General features: G+C 45.8%; 1 protein-coding gene across 1 annotated transcript; it reads left to right on the top strand.

Annotated features, from left to right (window-relative positions):
* Nucleotides 1-12348: 12348 nt before the first annotated feature.
* LOC121857659 (protein starmaker-like) lies at nucleotides 12349-15191 on the top strand. The gene is made up of 2 exons (XM_042353721.1): nucleotides 12349-12370; nucleotides 14134-15191. Exons 1-2 carry the CDS (start codon nucleotides 12349-12351, stop codon nucleotides 15189-15191), a joined length of 1080 nt encoding a protein of 359 aa, XP_042209655.1.

The following is a 15191-nucleotide window of genomic DNA, read 5'->3' as shown; positions in this document are numbered from 1 at the left end:
GAAAAGGCGATAAGTTGATGTAGATGAGGGGTGGTGCAATGTCAGGTTGCAGATGAAGAGAGAACCTTGAGCTCGATGTGTTAAAGGAAGTATGAGACTTTACCAAACGTATACAGTCACGTATGTCCGGGAGGGTGCTAGGGGTGTGCAGGCGGATCACTGTAGTGTAATCGCAAAAAGTATTATTTGGGAGTATTGCGTGGCACAGGTACAGGAAGCATGTGTGTAGTGTGTTACATAGTGTCAGGTGAGCTTAGTGGGCGTGGTGTCATGTCTACACGAGACGTTTGGGCGGGGTAAACTATACGTAGCATCGTCACGACTGGCACGTGTGAGCTGTCATGTCACGTAAAGGAGGCAGGGTATATACCTTCTTGTGTATAGCGTAATCCAGATAACCTATGTGACAGGTGTGAGTCATGAGCTAATTACCAGTAAAATAATTATTGTGGTCGTGGCAGACACGGGCTTATAGATATGTGCAGGTGTAATGTCCCTGAGGAGTGGGCGTAACAGGATGCATGTACCAGTAGTTATGATGACTGATATGGACACGAAAGGTATGTGTGAGATGGCACTAAGATGTGAGCATCAATGGTGTGTAGCTGTCATGGCACTGGGTATGGTCATGACAAGGTACGCGAATTAATGATGACACAAGTGTGGGCATATACGACATGCATATAAAGGCGTGATGGAAGTGAGGGGTGGGCGTGGCAGGTAGGGGGAATGACACCGAGATGTAGGCGTGACTCACGTACAGTTGTAATCATACTGAATTGTAGACGTGTTTATGGTAAAGTGCCGATGTATTGCAGAGAACGTGTGAAGGGGTCATGTTAAGAGTTGAGGTACCGTACTGTAGGCGGACTGTGTAGTGTTGACTGTGTACTGGTAGTGTAAGGGTTGGGTGGGGAGGTGCTACATGGGGGTAATGACGTGAGGAACTAACCTGGAGTGTAGAGAAGCGGCGTGAGGAGGACCAGCAGCAGCAGGAGGGGCTGGGCTGGGGGCACGCCCGGAGGGGCCTTCACCCAGGTCATGGCGGCCAGGCTCACCACGCCCGTGGACTCGCCCAACCTGAGGATGCCTGCTGCTGGGCGGGGTCGTGTGGACGCATCACGCCCACCTGCGGGCAGCCTCCGCCCACGGTCAATATTTCCCTGTCTGGCTGCTGGTGACACTTGCGAGGGAACACGTACACGTGTCACGTGCCCTAACACTCACCAGGTGCACGTGTTGCGGGTCCCAACACTCGCCACTACCAGAGTATACACGTGTAACCTGTCGTACCAGACAACTGAGCACGGACGTTATTGCTTAAAGGGTTGTAACACTGGTGATGGTGAACGTGGAGTGACGGGGTAGTAACACTGGTGAGAGACCGTAACACTTGCAACTGTGCACATACACGTGTACTGACACTCAGGCGCTACACTCACACTTGACCCGCGTGTGCACAGTTACACTTCAGGTACAACACAACACTACCTCTCGTCTACGACAACCTTTATTACAACTCGTACAATTCAACACCAATACCCACTACGGTAGTGTACAATGACTAGAGTACAGTTTGTACTCCTGCTTTGCGTAACTCAAGTACCACTCAAGTTTCACGAATTTAGTAATATATTTAATTTTCAGAGTGTGTAAATATGCCTATGCTCATAATATACAATCTTGACAATGACACAAAACACTGGAGCCTAGACGATGGGTTCTCCATGCTCGGGCACGTGGAGAGGAGCCATCCGCATGTGGTTGTAGCGGTGATGGTGAAGGCCGGGTGTGGTGTGGCCGCTCCTCAATGTCGACACGACCACAGCCCAGACGGCTCTGCTGGAAACGCGGCCACCACCCCCTAGCGCCCACAAGCGGGAGTGCCAGCGACCGCCATATATGATATTCTATTGCCATAATCTCTCTCATTTATTGATATTTTGTGTTGTAATGAATAATACTTTTAGTACATTAACATTATTTGTATCTCTAAGTCACGTTATTGGTTTTTAGACGAGTGATACATATGATTAAATTTGAAGTTAAATAAAAAAGTGGCAGCGGATTGATCTTGATGTTTTTGCGCTTGCGCGATGCTAGGCAAACCGGCACCGCAATATTGGTACGGAAGGCGATGCAAGCAGTTTTCCTTTGGGGTAATATCAGAGAGAATTTTTATGTTACAGCGTATACAGTTTGATGATAATTTGAGACGACTTTTGGAGACTACTCTCAGCTGTCAGTGTAAACCTGGGTGTAGACCCTGATAGTCCCAGGATGGTCGTCTGTTGGAGATAATCTGCCATGATCATGAACCATCTCAAGACCGTATCTGCAGGCACCTTACTTATGTGAACACTCGTATTTTAACATGAAGATGTGGTAAAATCATACCCTTCGCAAAACAATGGGCGTTTAGATTAAGGATTTTTTATTAAGCAATAAGTGGAAGGGATGCCGTGAGAGTTATAGTAGAAGAGTCTCCGTACTCCAATGTCTGCATTTATTCAGTAAACATATTAACAGTGACTATAAATTTCATATCGAGTAGTTGCAGGAGGAGAACTTAAAGCCTAATTGTACTCAAGATGCATGAGTTATCAGAGACAGTGTGAGAAGACTTAGCTGTGTAAACAGATGTACTGACAAGCAGCTGCAGTGAACACGCCCACGCATTATCACGTGCAAAAATTGTTTGAAAATATTTCTCATAGGCTGGGTATAACTACCTTCTATTGCATAAAATTTTTATATGGTATATTAGAATTATTCTTTTCCGGGTCAGTGTGAATGGGAGTGTGGACGAGGTTGAATTACAGACAGGTGTGTTTATGATAGCGGTCATGACTAGGCTGGTGGGGTGGACACTTGTGGTCAGGGAGAGAGACTGACAGGCAGGCAGTGTTTGATACACCGCTACACGTGTTGTGATCCCTCCTGTACACAAGAAAGTTGTTACTGGTGGTGTTGACGGCGACTTGTTGAATTAGTGAGGACGTAAATACCTGAAGCTCGTATATCTTTATACATGACTGATGAATCACGCTTAAAAAATTTCACCTTGTACACGATTCATTTTTTTTTATAATATTTCTATAAACCACAAGAACCTGATAAATTCCATCTGATTCACGGGTTATCTAAAACTACGTTCAACAAGCACGCACGCACACACACGTCTAAGTCAAATATAAGTCTGTATATTTTCAGCCACTGGCTGCAGCTCTATTAATAAACCGTTTATTATTATTATTATCATTATTATTATTATTATTATTATTATTATTATTATTATTATTGTTATTATTATTATTATTATTATTATTATTATTATTATTATTATTATTATTATAATTATTATTATTATTATTATTATTATTATTATTATCATTATTATTATTATTATCATTATTGTTATTATTATTATTATTATTATTATTATTATTATTATTATTATTATTATTATTATTATTATTATTATTATTATTATTATTATTATTATTATTATTATTATTACACACACACACACACACATACACGCTACTACTACTACTACTACTACTTTTTTTTATTTGGCCTCCAGCCTCCCCCAATAACCACACCTTCGCCACCATTTAATTACCTTAATATTAAATATCCTAATACATAAGTAGCTATCCTAGCTGTGTTTAGTTAGTTGAGCCGCAGATCTATGCGGCATTCAGTGACTGTTGCCTCATAGTCAATATCTGCAACTGTTGTCGGCTTTGGGGCCGATACTCTCGTTCCCCTGAGGCAGAGCAAAGTCGACCTAAGGAGAGAGAAGGACAGTCGACATCTCATCCAGGCTGTAACATAACTTCTGGGCTGCTGCTTCTGTTATTATATCACCTCCGCGAGTCTGGCGTAGAAGCATCTTGCACTTGGTCCCATCCTACCAGAGGTTGTGAACACTGGAGGAGTGAAGCTGCCTTGATCAACGTTCTGAATTCTCTCCCCATATGCCCTTATCTTGTCGTTCTCGTTCCTCCTGTGTGCAGCATCGAGAGCTAGGTTACGGTGACATGCGGCCATGAGATAAAAAATCCTGTTGTCGAAGAAAGCTCGCTGTCCCCGCGTCCAGAATCATCGAGCACTGACGTCAACATGGGCTTCGTTGGATGTATTTGAAGTCCTATGTTGGAAAATCTCACCGTCATACCTCATGCATATGAAGCCCCCTTTCTTGCACACCATGGCATGATCGGAGTCATAGGAAGAGCCACACACGCATTGGGAGGGCAAACCTTCTACTGGCATCTGTAAATTCTTGTTTATTGAGACTGAAACCATTTGCCCTTATCGGTAACGTAGTTAACCAGTTCGAGGCTCCCACCTCCTGCGCTATAGCTACTTTTTGTTTTCAAATTCTCTGGTACTTGCAGCAACAGTTGCTGCAACTTATCACTTTGGTAGTGCTGTCGTTCTGTCGTAATGGACCTACGAATCTTGTTTACTTCACTGGTATCCACCTCCCCTGTTGCGTTCTGAGCTATTATGTGGTCCGTGAGGGCTGCCGTGAGCTTAACTGAGTTTTGATGTTCGGTAACAGGAATCTCCTCTGGATTGGTCAGTCCCATTCCTCCCAGTCTCGGTGGTAGTGCAAGGAGTGAGGGTGTTTCACTAATTTGGGAATGAGCTTGACACTGATAGCTTCTTCCAGGGGGTGGAGGAGGGGTCCGATATCAGGGATAGTGCGCATCAGGTAGTTCCAGCGATGCTTGACTCCATGAGTGAATGCCGCAAAAGCCGCATGTGGCTCTGTGTTAGCAATCTCAGACAGAGCTTGGATTTCCCTAACCCACTCATCCACCTTTCCCGTTACGTACTCGGTCTTGAAGTCCGTCGTGCCAATTACTGCGCCTTGGTGTCTTTGGCCATCCTTTGTTATTTTGACCTCACTTCCACCGAACACCTCCATTGCCCGTTCATAATGTTCTGGCTTCACAATGAGGAAGGACTTGCTGGCGTTTGGGTGGTACCCTATTTGTGGACCACGTGATGTTACCAGGTCCCACCATTTTTTGATGTCCTCCACTTTTCCTGCTTCTGTAAGGTCATCACTGATGACTCATCAGCGTACGCCACTTGCTTGACCTCAGTTGCTTTAAATTTTATTGCGTGTTGGAGCACGGATAGGCCTATTGCGTACTACTACTACTACTACTACTACTTTGCTGTCACTCTGAATCGAGTTTGACGATCATCCAGCTATGATACAATGATATGAGTTATTAAGGATGTCACCTAGGTTGGTGAGTTCTGAGGTGACAAAAGAGGCCGATACATGTGATGTGTGTGTGTGTGTGTGTGTTGCGTGTGTGTGTGTGTGTGTGTGCAGTGTGTGTGTGTGTGTGTGTGTGTGTGTGTGTGTGAGGCCGATACATGGATGTGTGTAGATGTGTCAAAGTGTGTGTAGTGTGTGTGTGTGTGTGTGTGTGTGTGTGTGTGTGTGTGTGTGTGTGTGTGTGTGTGTGTGTGTGTGTGTGTGTGTGTGTGTGTGTGTGTGTGTGTGTGTGTGTGTGTGTGTGTGTACAGTGCCCGGATAGGATATGGTGCCTCCTGAACCATGGACATGAATAGTTGAATCTACAATGAGCTTAGATAGAAAGTACAGTTATTCCCAGTCAGTGAAAGGTTAGAATGGCAGCACAATCTAATACTAAATGCTCCTAGCAATGCAGTTTAAACCTATTTCACTGTATATATCTTATCATATGTAATAATAATAATAATAATAATAATAATAATAATAATAATAATAATAATAATAATAATAATAATAATAATAATAATAATAATAATAATAATAATATGTAATCAGTAAAATTGGCATACAGGTTTACATTTGGATAAGTGTGTATGTAAACTAAGCAGGTATACAGTTCAGCATGAATGTAGACACTGTAGGTGTGTGGTGTAAGTAGGGTAGTGGGAGTAGACAGCTCCCTGTGTGCCTAGAGTCCTAGTCAGTGCAGGTATACAGCCATGGTTAACAATAAGGCTGTTTGACCAAGGATCCCCGAAGAAAACCCTCTCTCTCTCTCTCTCTCTCTCTCTCTCTCTCTCTCTCTCTCTCTCACTGAAATCATATTAGCAGATTTCCTCATTATTCGCAAAGGTATGTTAAATTTGTCCTCAATTTATTCGCAAAGATCTACTGGTCTGGAAAACCTGGAAACCTGGAAAAGTCAGGGAATTTTACAAATAATCCCGGAATTTTATGTGAATTCAGCTCTTCAATATATAGTTATTTTGACGTCAATCTTACCATAAATTAATGATGCACTATGTAATAGGTAAATAATTGAACTTTTATGAACAAATTCCATGTTAACGACCAAATAACCAAATATTACAGGTTATACCTACTAATTCTGCAATGAATATTGTCAGAGATGAATTGTTCTTATAAGTAAGTGACTTTATTTAAGTGGATTAATCCACATATTTATCAGGAGTCATATAGGTTGGATCAAGATTGTGATTTTTCGATTTTTGCCGGATTTCCGGCTTTTGTGGAACGTCCAGGTCGACCCACGTAAATCGAGCAAATCGGGGAGAAAAATATGGAAGGGGGTCAAGGTCTTTGCCGACGTTCATCACTAGGGATAATAATCATCCTGATCATACCTGGTTAAATAAAATAGTCAGTCCGGTCTCCAGTGGCAATTATCATCAATTAGCTTTCCAATATTATATCCACTTTATTGAAAACCTTTAATTTTGTTATTCTGTCTTAATAAATACCTAATTAATGAACCTGGAATTTGTCAAATTTACATCTGGAAATCCTGTAAAAATCAGGAAATTTTATTTTGTCTGGCCAGTAGACACCCTGAAGGTAAACGTGTGGAGGTAAGGCAGTGTAACTGTGTTTGCTGTAGTGTCGCTCTGTTTACTGTTGATGCCATAATTGAATGTTATTGTTGGAGTTTTTCCTTGAGTCGTTAGCCATTTACGTGAGTGTCTTGAGTCACAGTTAAGACTAGAGACACGTCCTTACCTGGAGAGATGTTACGGCGGCACCTGAACTGAGAGACATACCGTCACTAGAACATACAGTATATGTATATATATATATATATATATATATATATATATATATATATATATATATATATATATATATATATATATATATATATATATATATATATATATATATGCAAGTAAATCACTGTAGTTGCGCGTGATCCAGGTATCATGCTGATAACCACAGGGTGAGCAGTCTGTACTCACCCCTGAAGATGTGAATTACACGAAAGCGCTTGGGAACTTCGTGTTTTCTTCTTTCCTTGTGGTTATCAGTATATATATATATATATATATATATATATATATATATATATATATATATATATATATATATATATATATATATATATATATATATATATATATATATATATATATATATCGTCACATTAAGAACTGAGAGAGATATACCGTCATAAGAGCTGAGAGATGTATAGGCCCCTACGGTCACAAGAGCTGAGAGAGATTACATATACCGGCACAAGAGCTGAGAGAGTGAGAGAAACTTCGATCATTCAGTAGTAAATTTAGCTACTGAAATTTCTCGGGATATCATTTTATTTTACGTAGGGACATATTTCCCCTCGCTGGCAGGTGATAACACAGCGGTTATTGTCACTATAAAGCCAAACTGCACACCATAATACTTAGGTAAACTATACCGTATTGAAGGAGAGTACAATATCTGTCGCATCCACACTGTTGTTGAGGATGTTGGTGGATGGTGTTATTGGCGTCGTGTGTAACAAAAATGGGCTGTGTGTCATTCACGGAAGTCCTCTCATCCAAGCAACACAACAATGGTATCAACCTTGGACTCACTGACTTGAAAATCAATAAGGGGGGGGTCATCCTCTCTGTCTAGTGGGCCATTTCATAGAGCGAAGAGCCTGCAGCAGTGTTCCTCGTATTATCCGTATGAGGTTTTCTGTGTCGTCGAGGTCACTGCAATGAGGGTTGAAGGTCAAGTGTTGAGTAATATCACTACGTTGCCCCCCAACCATCATTGGGTCGTTACTCACATCCTGTTTGGACAAGAATTCCCCGGACTATAGATTATCAACGTCAGGGTCATTTTATCAGGGTCAGGGGTTAGAAGTGTGTCAAGGTTATGGTCACTACTAGGGTCAGAGGTCAGAAGTGCGTCAAGGTCAAGGTCACTTCATCAGGGTCAGAGGTTAGAAGTGCGTCAAGGTCAAGGTCACTTCATCAGGGTCAGAGGTTAGAAGTGCGTCAAGGTCAAGGTCACTTTATCAGGGTCAGAGATTACAAGTGCGTCAAGGTCAAGGTCACTTCATCAGGGTCAGAGGTTAGCAGTGCATCAAGGTCAAGGTCACTTCATCAGGGTCAGAGATTAAAAGTGCGTCAAGGTCAAGGTCACTTCATCAGGGTCAGAGATTAAAAGTGCATCAAGGTCAAGGTCACTTCATCAGGGTCAGAGATTACAAGTGCGTCAAGGTCAAGGTCACTTCATCAGGGTCAGAGATTACAAGTGCGTCAAGGTCAAGGTCACTTCATCAGGGTCAGAGGTTAGAAGTGCATCAAGGTCAAGGTCACTTCATCAGGGTCAGAGATTAAAAGTGCATCAAGGTCAAGGTCACTTCATCAGGGTCAGAAGTCAGAAGTGCGTCAAGGTCAAGGTCACTTTATCAGGGTCAGAGGTTAGAAGTGCGTCAAAGTCAAGGTCACTTTATCAGGGTCAGAGGTTAGAAGTGCGTCAAGGTCAAGGTCACTTTATCAGGGACAGAGGTTAGAAGTGCGTCAAAGTCAAGGTTACTTCATCAGGGTCAGAGATTAAAAGTGTGTCAAAGTCAAGGTCACTTTATCAGGGTCAGAGGTTAGAAGTGCGTCAAAGTCAAGGTCACTTTATCAGGGTCAGAGATTAAAAGTGCGTCAAGGTCAAGGTCACTTTATCAGGGTCAGAGATTAAAAGTGCATCAAGGTCAAGGTCACTTTATCAGGGACAGAGGTTAGAAGTGCGTCAAAGTCAAGGTCACTTCATCAGGGTCAGAAGTCAGAAGTGCGTCAAGGTCAAGGTCACTTTATCAGGGACAGAGGTTAGAAGTGCGTCAAAGTCAAGGTCACTTTATCAGGGTCAGAGGTTAGAAGTGCGTCAAGGTCACTTTATCAGGGACAGAGGTTAGAAGTGCGTCAAAGTCAAGGTTACTTCATCAGGGTCAGAGATTAAAAGTGCGTCAAGGTCAAGGTCACTTTATCAGGATCAGAGGTTAGAAGTGCGTCAAACTCGGAGGATGGAACGTAGACTACGTTGATGAAAGTTTTCAAGTTCCTTGAGGTGCTTCCTGTATGTGACCCATGTCTCGCTGCCATATAGCAGGGTGGGGAGGACCACTGCTCGATATACGTGCAGCAAGACACGGGTACGGAGTCTGCCAAAGGCTTGAGATGCACATCTGATGTGGTGCTGAATCTCTTCATCGGTGTCTGCAGTGGTGGACAGGTGGGAGCCGAGATACCGAAAGTGGGTAACATTAGAGAGGGTAGTACCGTTAAGCTGGATGGATGGTGGAGGTGTGGCTGAACCAGGGACGGGCTGAAAGAGAATCTGAGTCTTACGTACTGTACAATGTACATTCACCTCAAGGCCGAAGTGCGCATATGCATCTTTGTAGGTGTGTAGGATCTCCTGTAGGTCGTGTTCAGTGTGAGCAACAAGGGTGAGGTCGACTGTATACTGAAGTTCAGTAATGGAAACTGCCAACACCTTTGTTCTTGCCTGGAGTCGTCTTATGTTGAAAAGACCCTTCACCCTGTACTCGATGTTCACCCCGCTGGCTAAATTGGCACTTGACACGAGTAAGGAAGGCAGGCAAGAAAATGGAAAAGAGAGTTGGTGCCAGTACACACCCTTGTTTAACCCCTGTTTGGATGGGGAAGAACTCAGACTAGGTGCCGTTGTGCAAGACACTGCTGTTCATGCCATCGTGGAGCTGCCTCACAATGGCGATGAATTTTGGGGGGCAGCCAAAACGGCTGAGGGTCTACCAGAGGGCTTCCCTGTTGACCGAGTCGAAGGCCTTGGTTAGGTTGATGAAAGCCATGTACAGATCACGACGCTGTTCTCTGCACTTTTCTGTATCTGGCGGGCAGCAAAGATCATGTCAGTGGTGCCACGTGATGGCTTAAAACCACATTGAGATTCTGGGAGGAAGTTTTGCGCCTCAGGAAGAAGTCTGTTTAGGAGGACTCGGGCGATAATCTTGCCAACTGCGGACAGCAGCGACATCACACGGTAGTTGCCACAGTCTGACCGGTTTCCCTTGTTCTTATAAATATTGACAATGGAAGCGTCTTTAAGAGCTCGGGGGGATTTCCTCCTTTTCCCATATATTCTCCAGGAGAGAGTGGAGATGGCTGGTAAGCAGAGGTCCTAATACTTTATACACCTCAGCTGGGATTCCATCAGGCCCTGAGGCTTTGTTATTTTTCATCTGTTTGATGGCAGTAACTAGCTCATCCAGGAATGGAGGATAGCTGAGGTGGGTCAGCTCTGGATGCTGAGGGACCTGCTGGGAAGTCAGGACATCCACATCGGTGTTTCGGTTGAGCAATGAATGGTAGTGCTCTTTCCAGCGCTGAAGAAGGCCTTCGTCGTCTTTAATTATGAAGTTACCGTCAGATGAGCGGAGGGGGCTGCGCCACGAGTGACTGGCCCATAAAGTGTTTAATGGAGTTTGAAAAATTCGCGCATCATGTGCTGATTTGCATGTTTTTGTATTTCACATGCTTTATTTTTAAGCCAGTCATTCTTTAGAATGCGAAGTCCCCGCTGGGGTGCCGCTTTCTTCTTGCGGAAGGTATCAGCTTTGGTCCGAGACTGAGGTGTTGTCCTGCCAGTCAGTAAAAGCAGCACTTTGATTGCCGGGCCATTTTCATCAAACTAGTCCTGGTGTATTCTTTTGATCTGGCCGAGGGTCTCTGCAGATTTTTGTCATAACAGTGTTGAGAGTATCCCATTCGGCACTGGAATTCGCGTTGGCTGCTGTTGGGTTGTTTATAAGCCCATGTTCGAGCTGCTCTCTGAAAGCATGTGCTACAGCTGGGTCCTCCAGACGCTTAGTATTGAAAACTCTTCTGGAGGTTTGCTGCCTTCGCCGTTTTGGGGCGACGTGAAGTGAGAGCTTGGCTCTGATAAGTTGATGATCAGTGTCACAGTGGTCTGAGCCACGCATGGCACGGGTGATGAGGACATATCGGCGATCTCTTTCTCTGACAATGGTGTAGTCAATGAGATGCCAGTGTTTGGATCGTGGGTGTTGCCACGAACCCTTGAGCTTGTCGGCCAGTCTATAACAAGGTATTGGTGATAGTGAGGCTGTGCGCAGCACACTTGCTGAGGAGGAGTAGGTCGTTGGCATTACACTTACCTCGTCCATTTCACCCAATGGTTCCCTGCCAAATGCTAGCATCTCTGTTAACTCTGGCATTGAAGTCGCCAAGGAGCACAACCTTGTCTTCTCTGGGGATAGAGGTTAGCACCCTGTCAAGGTAGGCGTAAAAGGTCTCCTTGATTTCATCCTCTGCATCCAGTGTTGGGGCGTATGCACTGATGAAAAAGGCATGACTTGAGTGATTCAGTGGGACTTGAAGCGCCATGAGGCGCTCGTTGATCCCAATAGGCATTTCAGTTAGCCTGTGTAGGATGCCTTGGCGGATGGCAAGGCCAACTCTATAAATGCGGTTTCTCCCCGCAGCAGACTTACCCTTCCAGAAGAAGGTATAGCCAGACCCCCGTTCTGTAAACTGGGCCTCATCTGGGAGCCGGGACTCACTGATAGCTGCTATGTCGACGTTATCCCTAGCCAGCTCTTTTGCCACAAGACCAGTTCTTCTTTCAGGACACTCATTTGTGCCAGTATCCAGAAGGGTCCTGACATTCCATGCAGCGACCATAAGAGGTTGTATGGTTTGTTTTTGTTTGGATCTGTGATTTATACTGTGTTTTCGATCGCATATGGATGACCTTACTGGGTGCGGTTGCCCAGTCAGGTTGGGTTTTTAAGCAGGCTATGTTTAGGGCACCTTTTCTAGCCCCCTCCCCATGTGGGGTGAGCACAGTGGCTCCTCGTAAGGGCTGCTCAGTCGCACAGACAGGACCGGATTGCACTGCTGCCTAGATCTCAGTGCATAAACGACCATCTGTGTCTCCCATGTACAGAGTTGTGACTAGAGACTCCCGGCAGTCATCTCTGCCTGTCCACGTCGCCACTCATCCGTTGCCATAGAACTTTTGGGGGTATAGGGGTTTTGATGATGATGAGAGGTATCATGAACAGGATGATGGCTGACCGTGAGTTGATTTATGTGGTGAAGCAGGCGCGCAGGCTACAACCACACATCTTGGCTCTCCCTTCTCCTGGTCCAGTGGTACAAGTGTTGCAACGACTTGGGACAGGGAGAGTTGTAAGGGACTGCCGATAGCCCAGTTTGTTGGGTTTCGCCTTATTAGCCTGTCCATCAGGCATTGCCTTCGAGCACTGGTGCAGTCGGTGGGTTTCCACGGTGGTCACCTCTTCCGCCTACACCACCGTTGGGGTCTTGTTGGAGCTCTATAAGCATGTTTGCCTGATGCAGTGCTCCACCACAGATATTTTGTTCGGGGTTTACTCCCGTAGCCCTATACATGCCAAGGTTAATCCGCAAGGCAGCGGGGCAATGGCTGGTAGGCGCCAGAACGTGTCCATATGCCAGTGGTCCTAGGCGCCATCCCTCTGGGGACCACTGCTACTCCAAGAACCCCTGCTGGTCTAGCCTGGGCCCACGAGGCACCCAGTTACGGTGTGTTGCCACGAGGAGGCACAGCAGGAGTCTTGATGGTGAAGAGGCTGTGTACTGGCAGGGGAACACTTATGCATGTTGCTTCCCTGTTCGCCACGAGGGCTAGCCAGCGGCCGCAGGTGAAAGCGAGAAGGAGCAATCAGTGTTTGTACCTTAACACTAAAATAGTGCTGCCACACTAGACGCATTACACCACCCTGGGTGCACACACACACACACACACACACACACACACACACAAGTGTTCCAAAACAATTATTGTAGCACTTTGTAATCCCCCCCCCCTTCTCATATGACCCCGTAACTCTCACAGCTAAATGAGGACCATAATTACCTAAAGAGTCTAGACTACTCGTCAAGGAAGTACTGTAAGTATAGCATTGTCACTAAAGTTGTGGGTTCTTGTGGCTTGTCACTTTCTTTATGTTGTGAGGAACATGTCATTACTGCACTGGCTGGTGAAACATGTTTTGTCTGAATCACGTGAAGTTAAGACACCCTAATTTACTTTACTATAAGATTATACACGTTAATACGGGTGGGTTAGTTAGTTTTAGGTTAAGGTTAAGTTTGGATTAGTGTTAGTTTAGCTTTGGTTAAGGTTAGGATATTGTTAGGTAAGGTTAGCGTTATATTAATGTTATGTTAGGGTTAGTAGTATGTTAGGATTAAGTTAGTGTTAGGTTAGTGTAAGTTAGGCTAGGTGAGTTTTTGGGTGGTTTATCAGAAGCTTAAATAAACTAGAGTGTCTAATCTTTACAGGATCCATTTTTCTTATCATCGGAATTAGAGGCTCTTCACTGTTTACTTTCCAGAGTCTATATTCTCAAAGGTTCTCAACTTGAATTTAACTCGTAACAGGACATCGAGTGCATTAAAGTACACTGAGACTACATCTTAGCACCATTCAAGGGCCAAAAATAACACCCACGTCCGTATCATTAAACATCTAGTTAATTTTGCCGCCATACCACCCGGTTAGGTATTGTACTGCGGTGTCCCTCAGCACTCATTTAGTTTAAACTCGGGTTGAAACACGACAACCCTCTTCCAGGGTAGATGTTTAATAATACGGACGTCATAATCTTTGTAACTCCTCGGCCACGACTCCATAAAGACTGGTGTTCACGGGAGAGTTTTTATATGTACATCCTCGAGGAGAGATTATCAAGTGTGTGTGTGTGTGTGGTCAAGTGGGACATTGACCTGGGAATCTTACACGTTAAAAAAAACAAAAACATTGGTCAACATTGTATATTGTTTTTAATAACGAAGACGGGTACCAGCACGAGGACGGGGACCAGCACGAGGACGAGGAGCAGCACGAGGACAAGGACCAGCACGAGGACGGGGACCAGCACGAGGACGGGGACCAGCACGAGGACGAGGAGCAGCACGAGGACAAGGACCAGCACGAGGACGGGGACCAGCACGAGGACGGGGACCAGCACGAGGACGAGGACCAGCACGAGGACAAGGAGCAGCACGGGGACGAGGACCAGCACGAGGACGGCGACCAGCACGAGGACGAGGAGCAGCACGAGGACGAGGACCAGCACGAGGACGACGACCAGCACGAGGACAAGGAGCAGCACGGGACGAGGACCAGCACGAGGACGAGGACCAGCACGAGGACGAGGACCAGCACGAGGACAAGGAGCAGCACGGGGACGAGGACCAGCACGAGGACGGCGACCAGCAGGAGGACGAGGAGCAGCACGAGGACGAGGAGCAGCACGAGGACACGGACCAGCACGAGGACGAGGAGCAGCACGGGGACGAGGAGCAGCACGAGGACGAGGAGCAGCACGGGGACGAGGAGCAGCACGGGGACGAGGAGCAGCACGGGACGAGGAGCAGCACGAGGACGAGGAGCAGCACGAGGACGAGGAGCAGCACGAGGACGAGGATCAGCACGAGGACGAGGACCAGCACGAGGATCAGACCAGCACGAGGATGAGGACCAGCACGAGGACGACGACCAGCACGAGGACGAGGAGCAGCACGAGGACGAGGAGCAGCACGAGGACGAGGACCAGCACGAGGACGAGGACCAGCACGAGGATGAGGACCAGCACGAGGATGAGGACCAGCACGAGGACGACGACCAGCACGAGGACGACGGGACCAGCACGAGGACGAGGACCAGCACGAGGACGAGGAGCAGCACGAGGACGAGGACCAGCACGAGGACGAGGACCAGCACGAGGACGAGGAGCAGCACGAGGACGAGGACCAGCACGAGGACAAAGACCAGCACGAAGACGACAACCAGCACGAGGACGACGACCAGCACGAGGACGACAACCAGCACGAGGACGCATTCTCTTTAA

Source organism: Homarus americanus, unplaced genomic scaffold, assembly GCF_018991925.1.
Source record: "Homarus americanus isolate GMGI-L3 unplaced genomic scaffold, GMGI_Hamer_2.0 scaffold16712, whole genome shotgun sequence".
NCBI classification, from domain to species: Eukaryota; Metazoa; Arthropoda; class Malacostraca; order Decapoda; family Nephropidae; genus Homarus; species Homarus americanus.
This window is presented reverse-complemented; position numbering and strand designations above follow the sequence as displayed.

Excerpts from the sequence above, each read along its gene's own strand:
- LOC121857659 (XM_042353721.1), top strand. The coding sequence starts at position 12,349 with ATGAACAGGATGATGGCTGACC. Across the intron at positions 12,371-14,133 it reads GAACAGGATGATGGCTGACC|ACGGGTACCAGCACGAGGAC; the intron begins GTGAGTTGATTT and ends TTAATAACGAAG.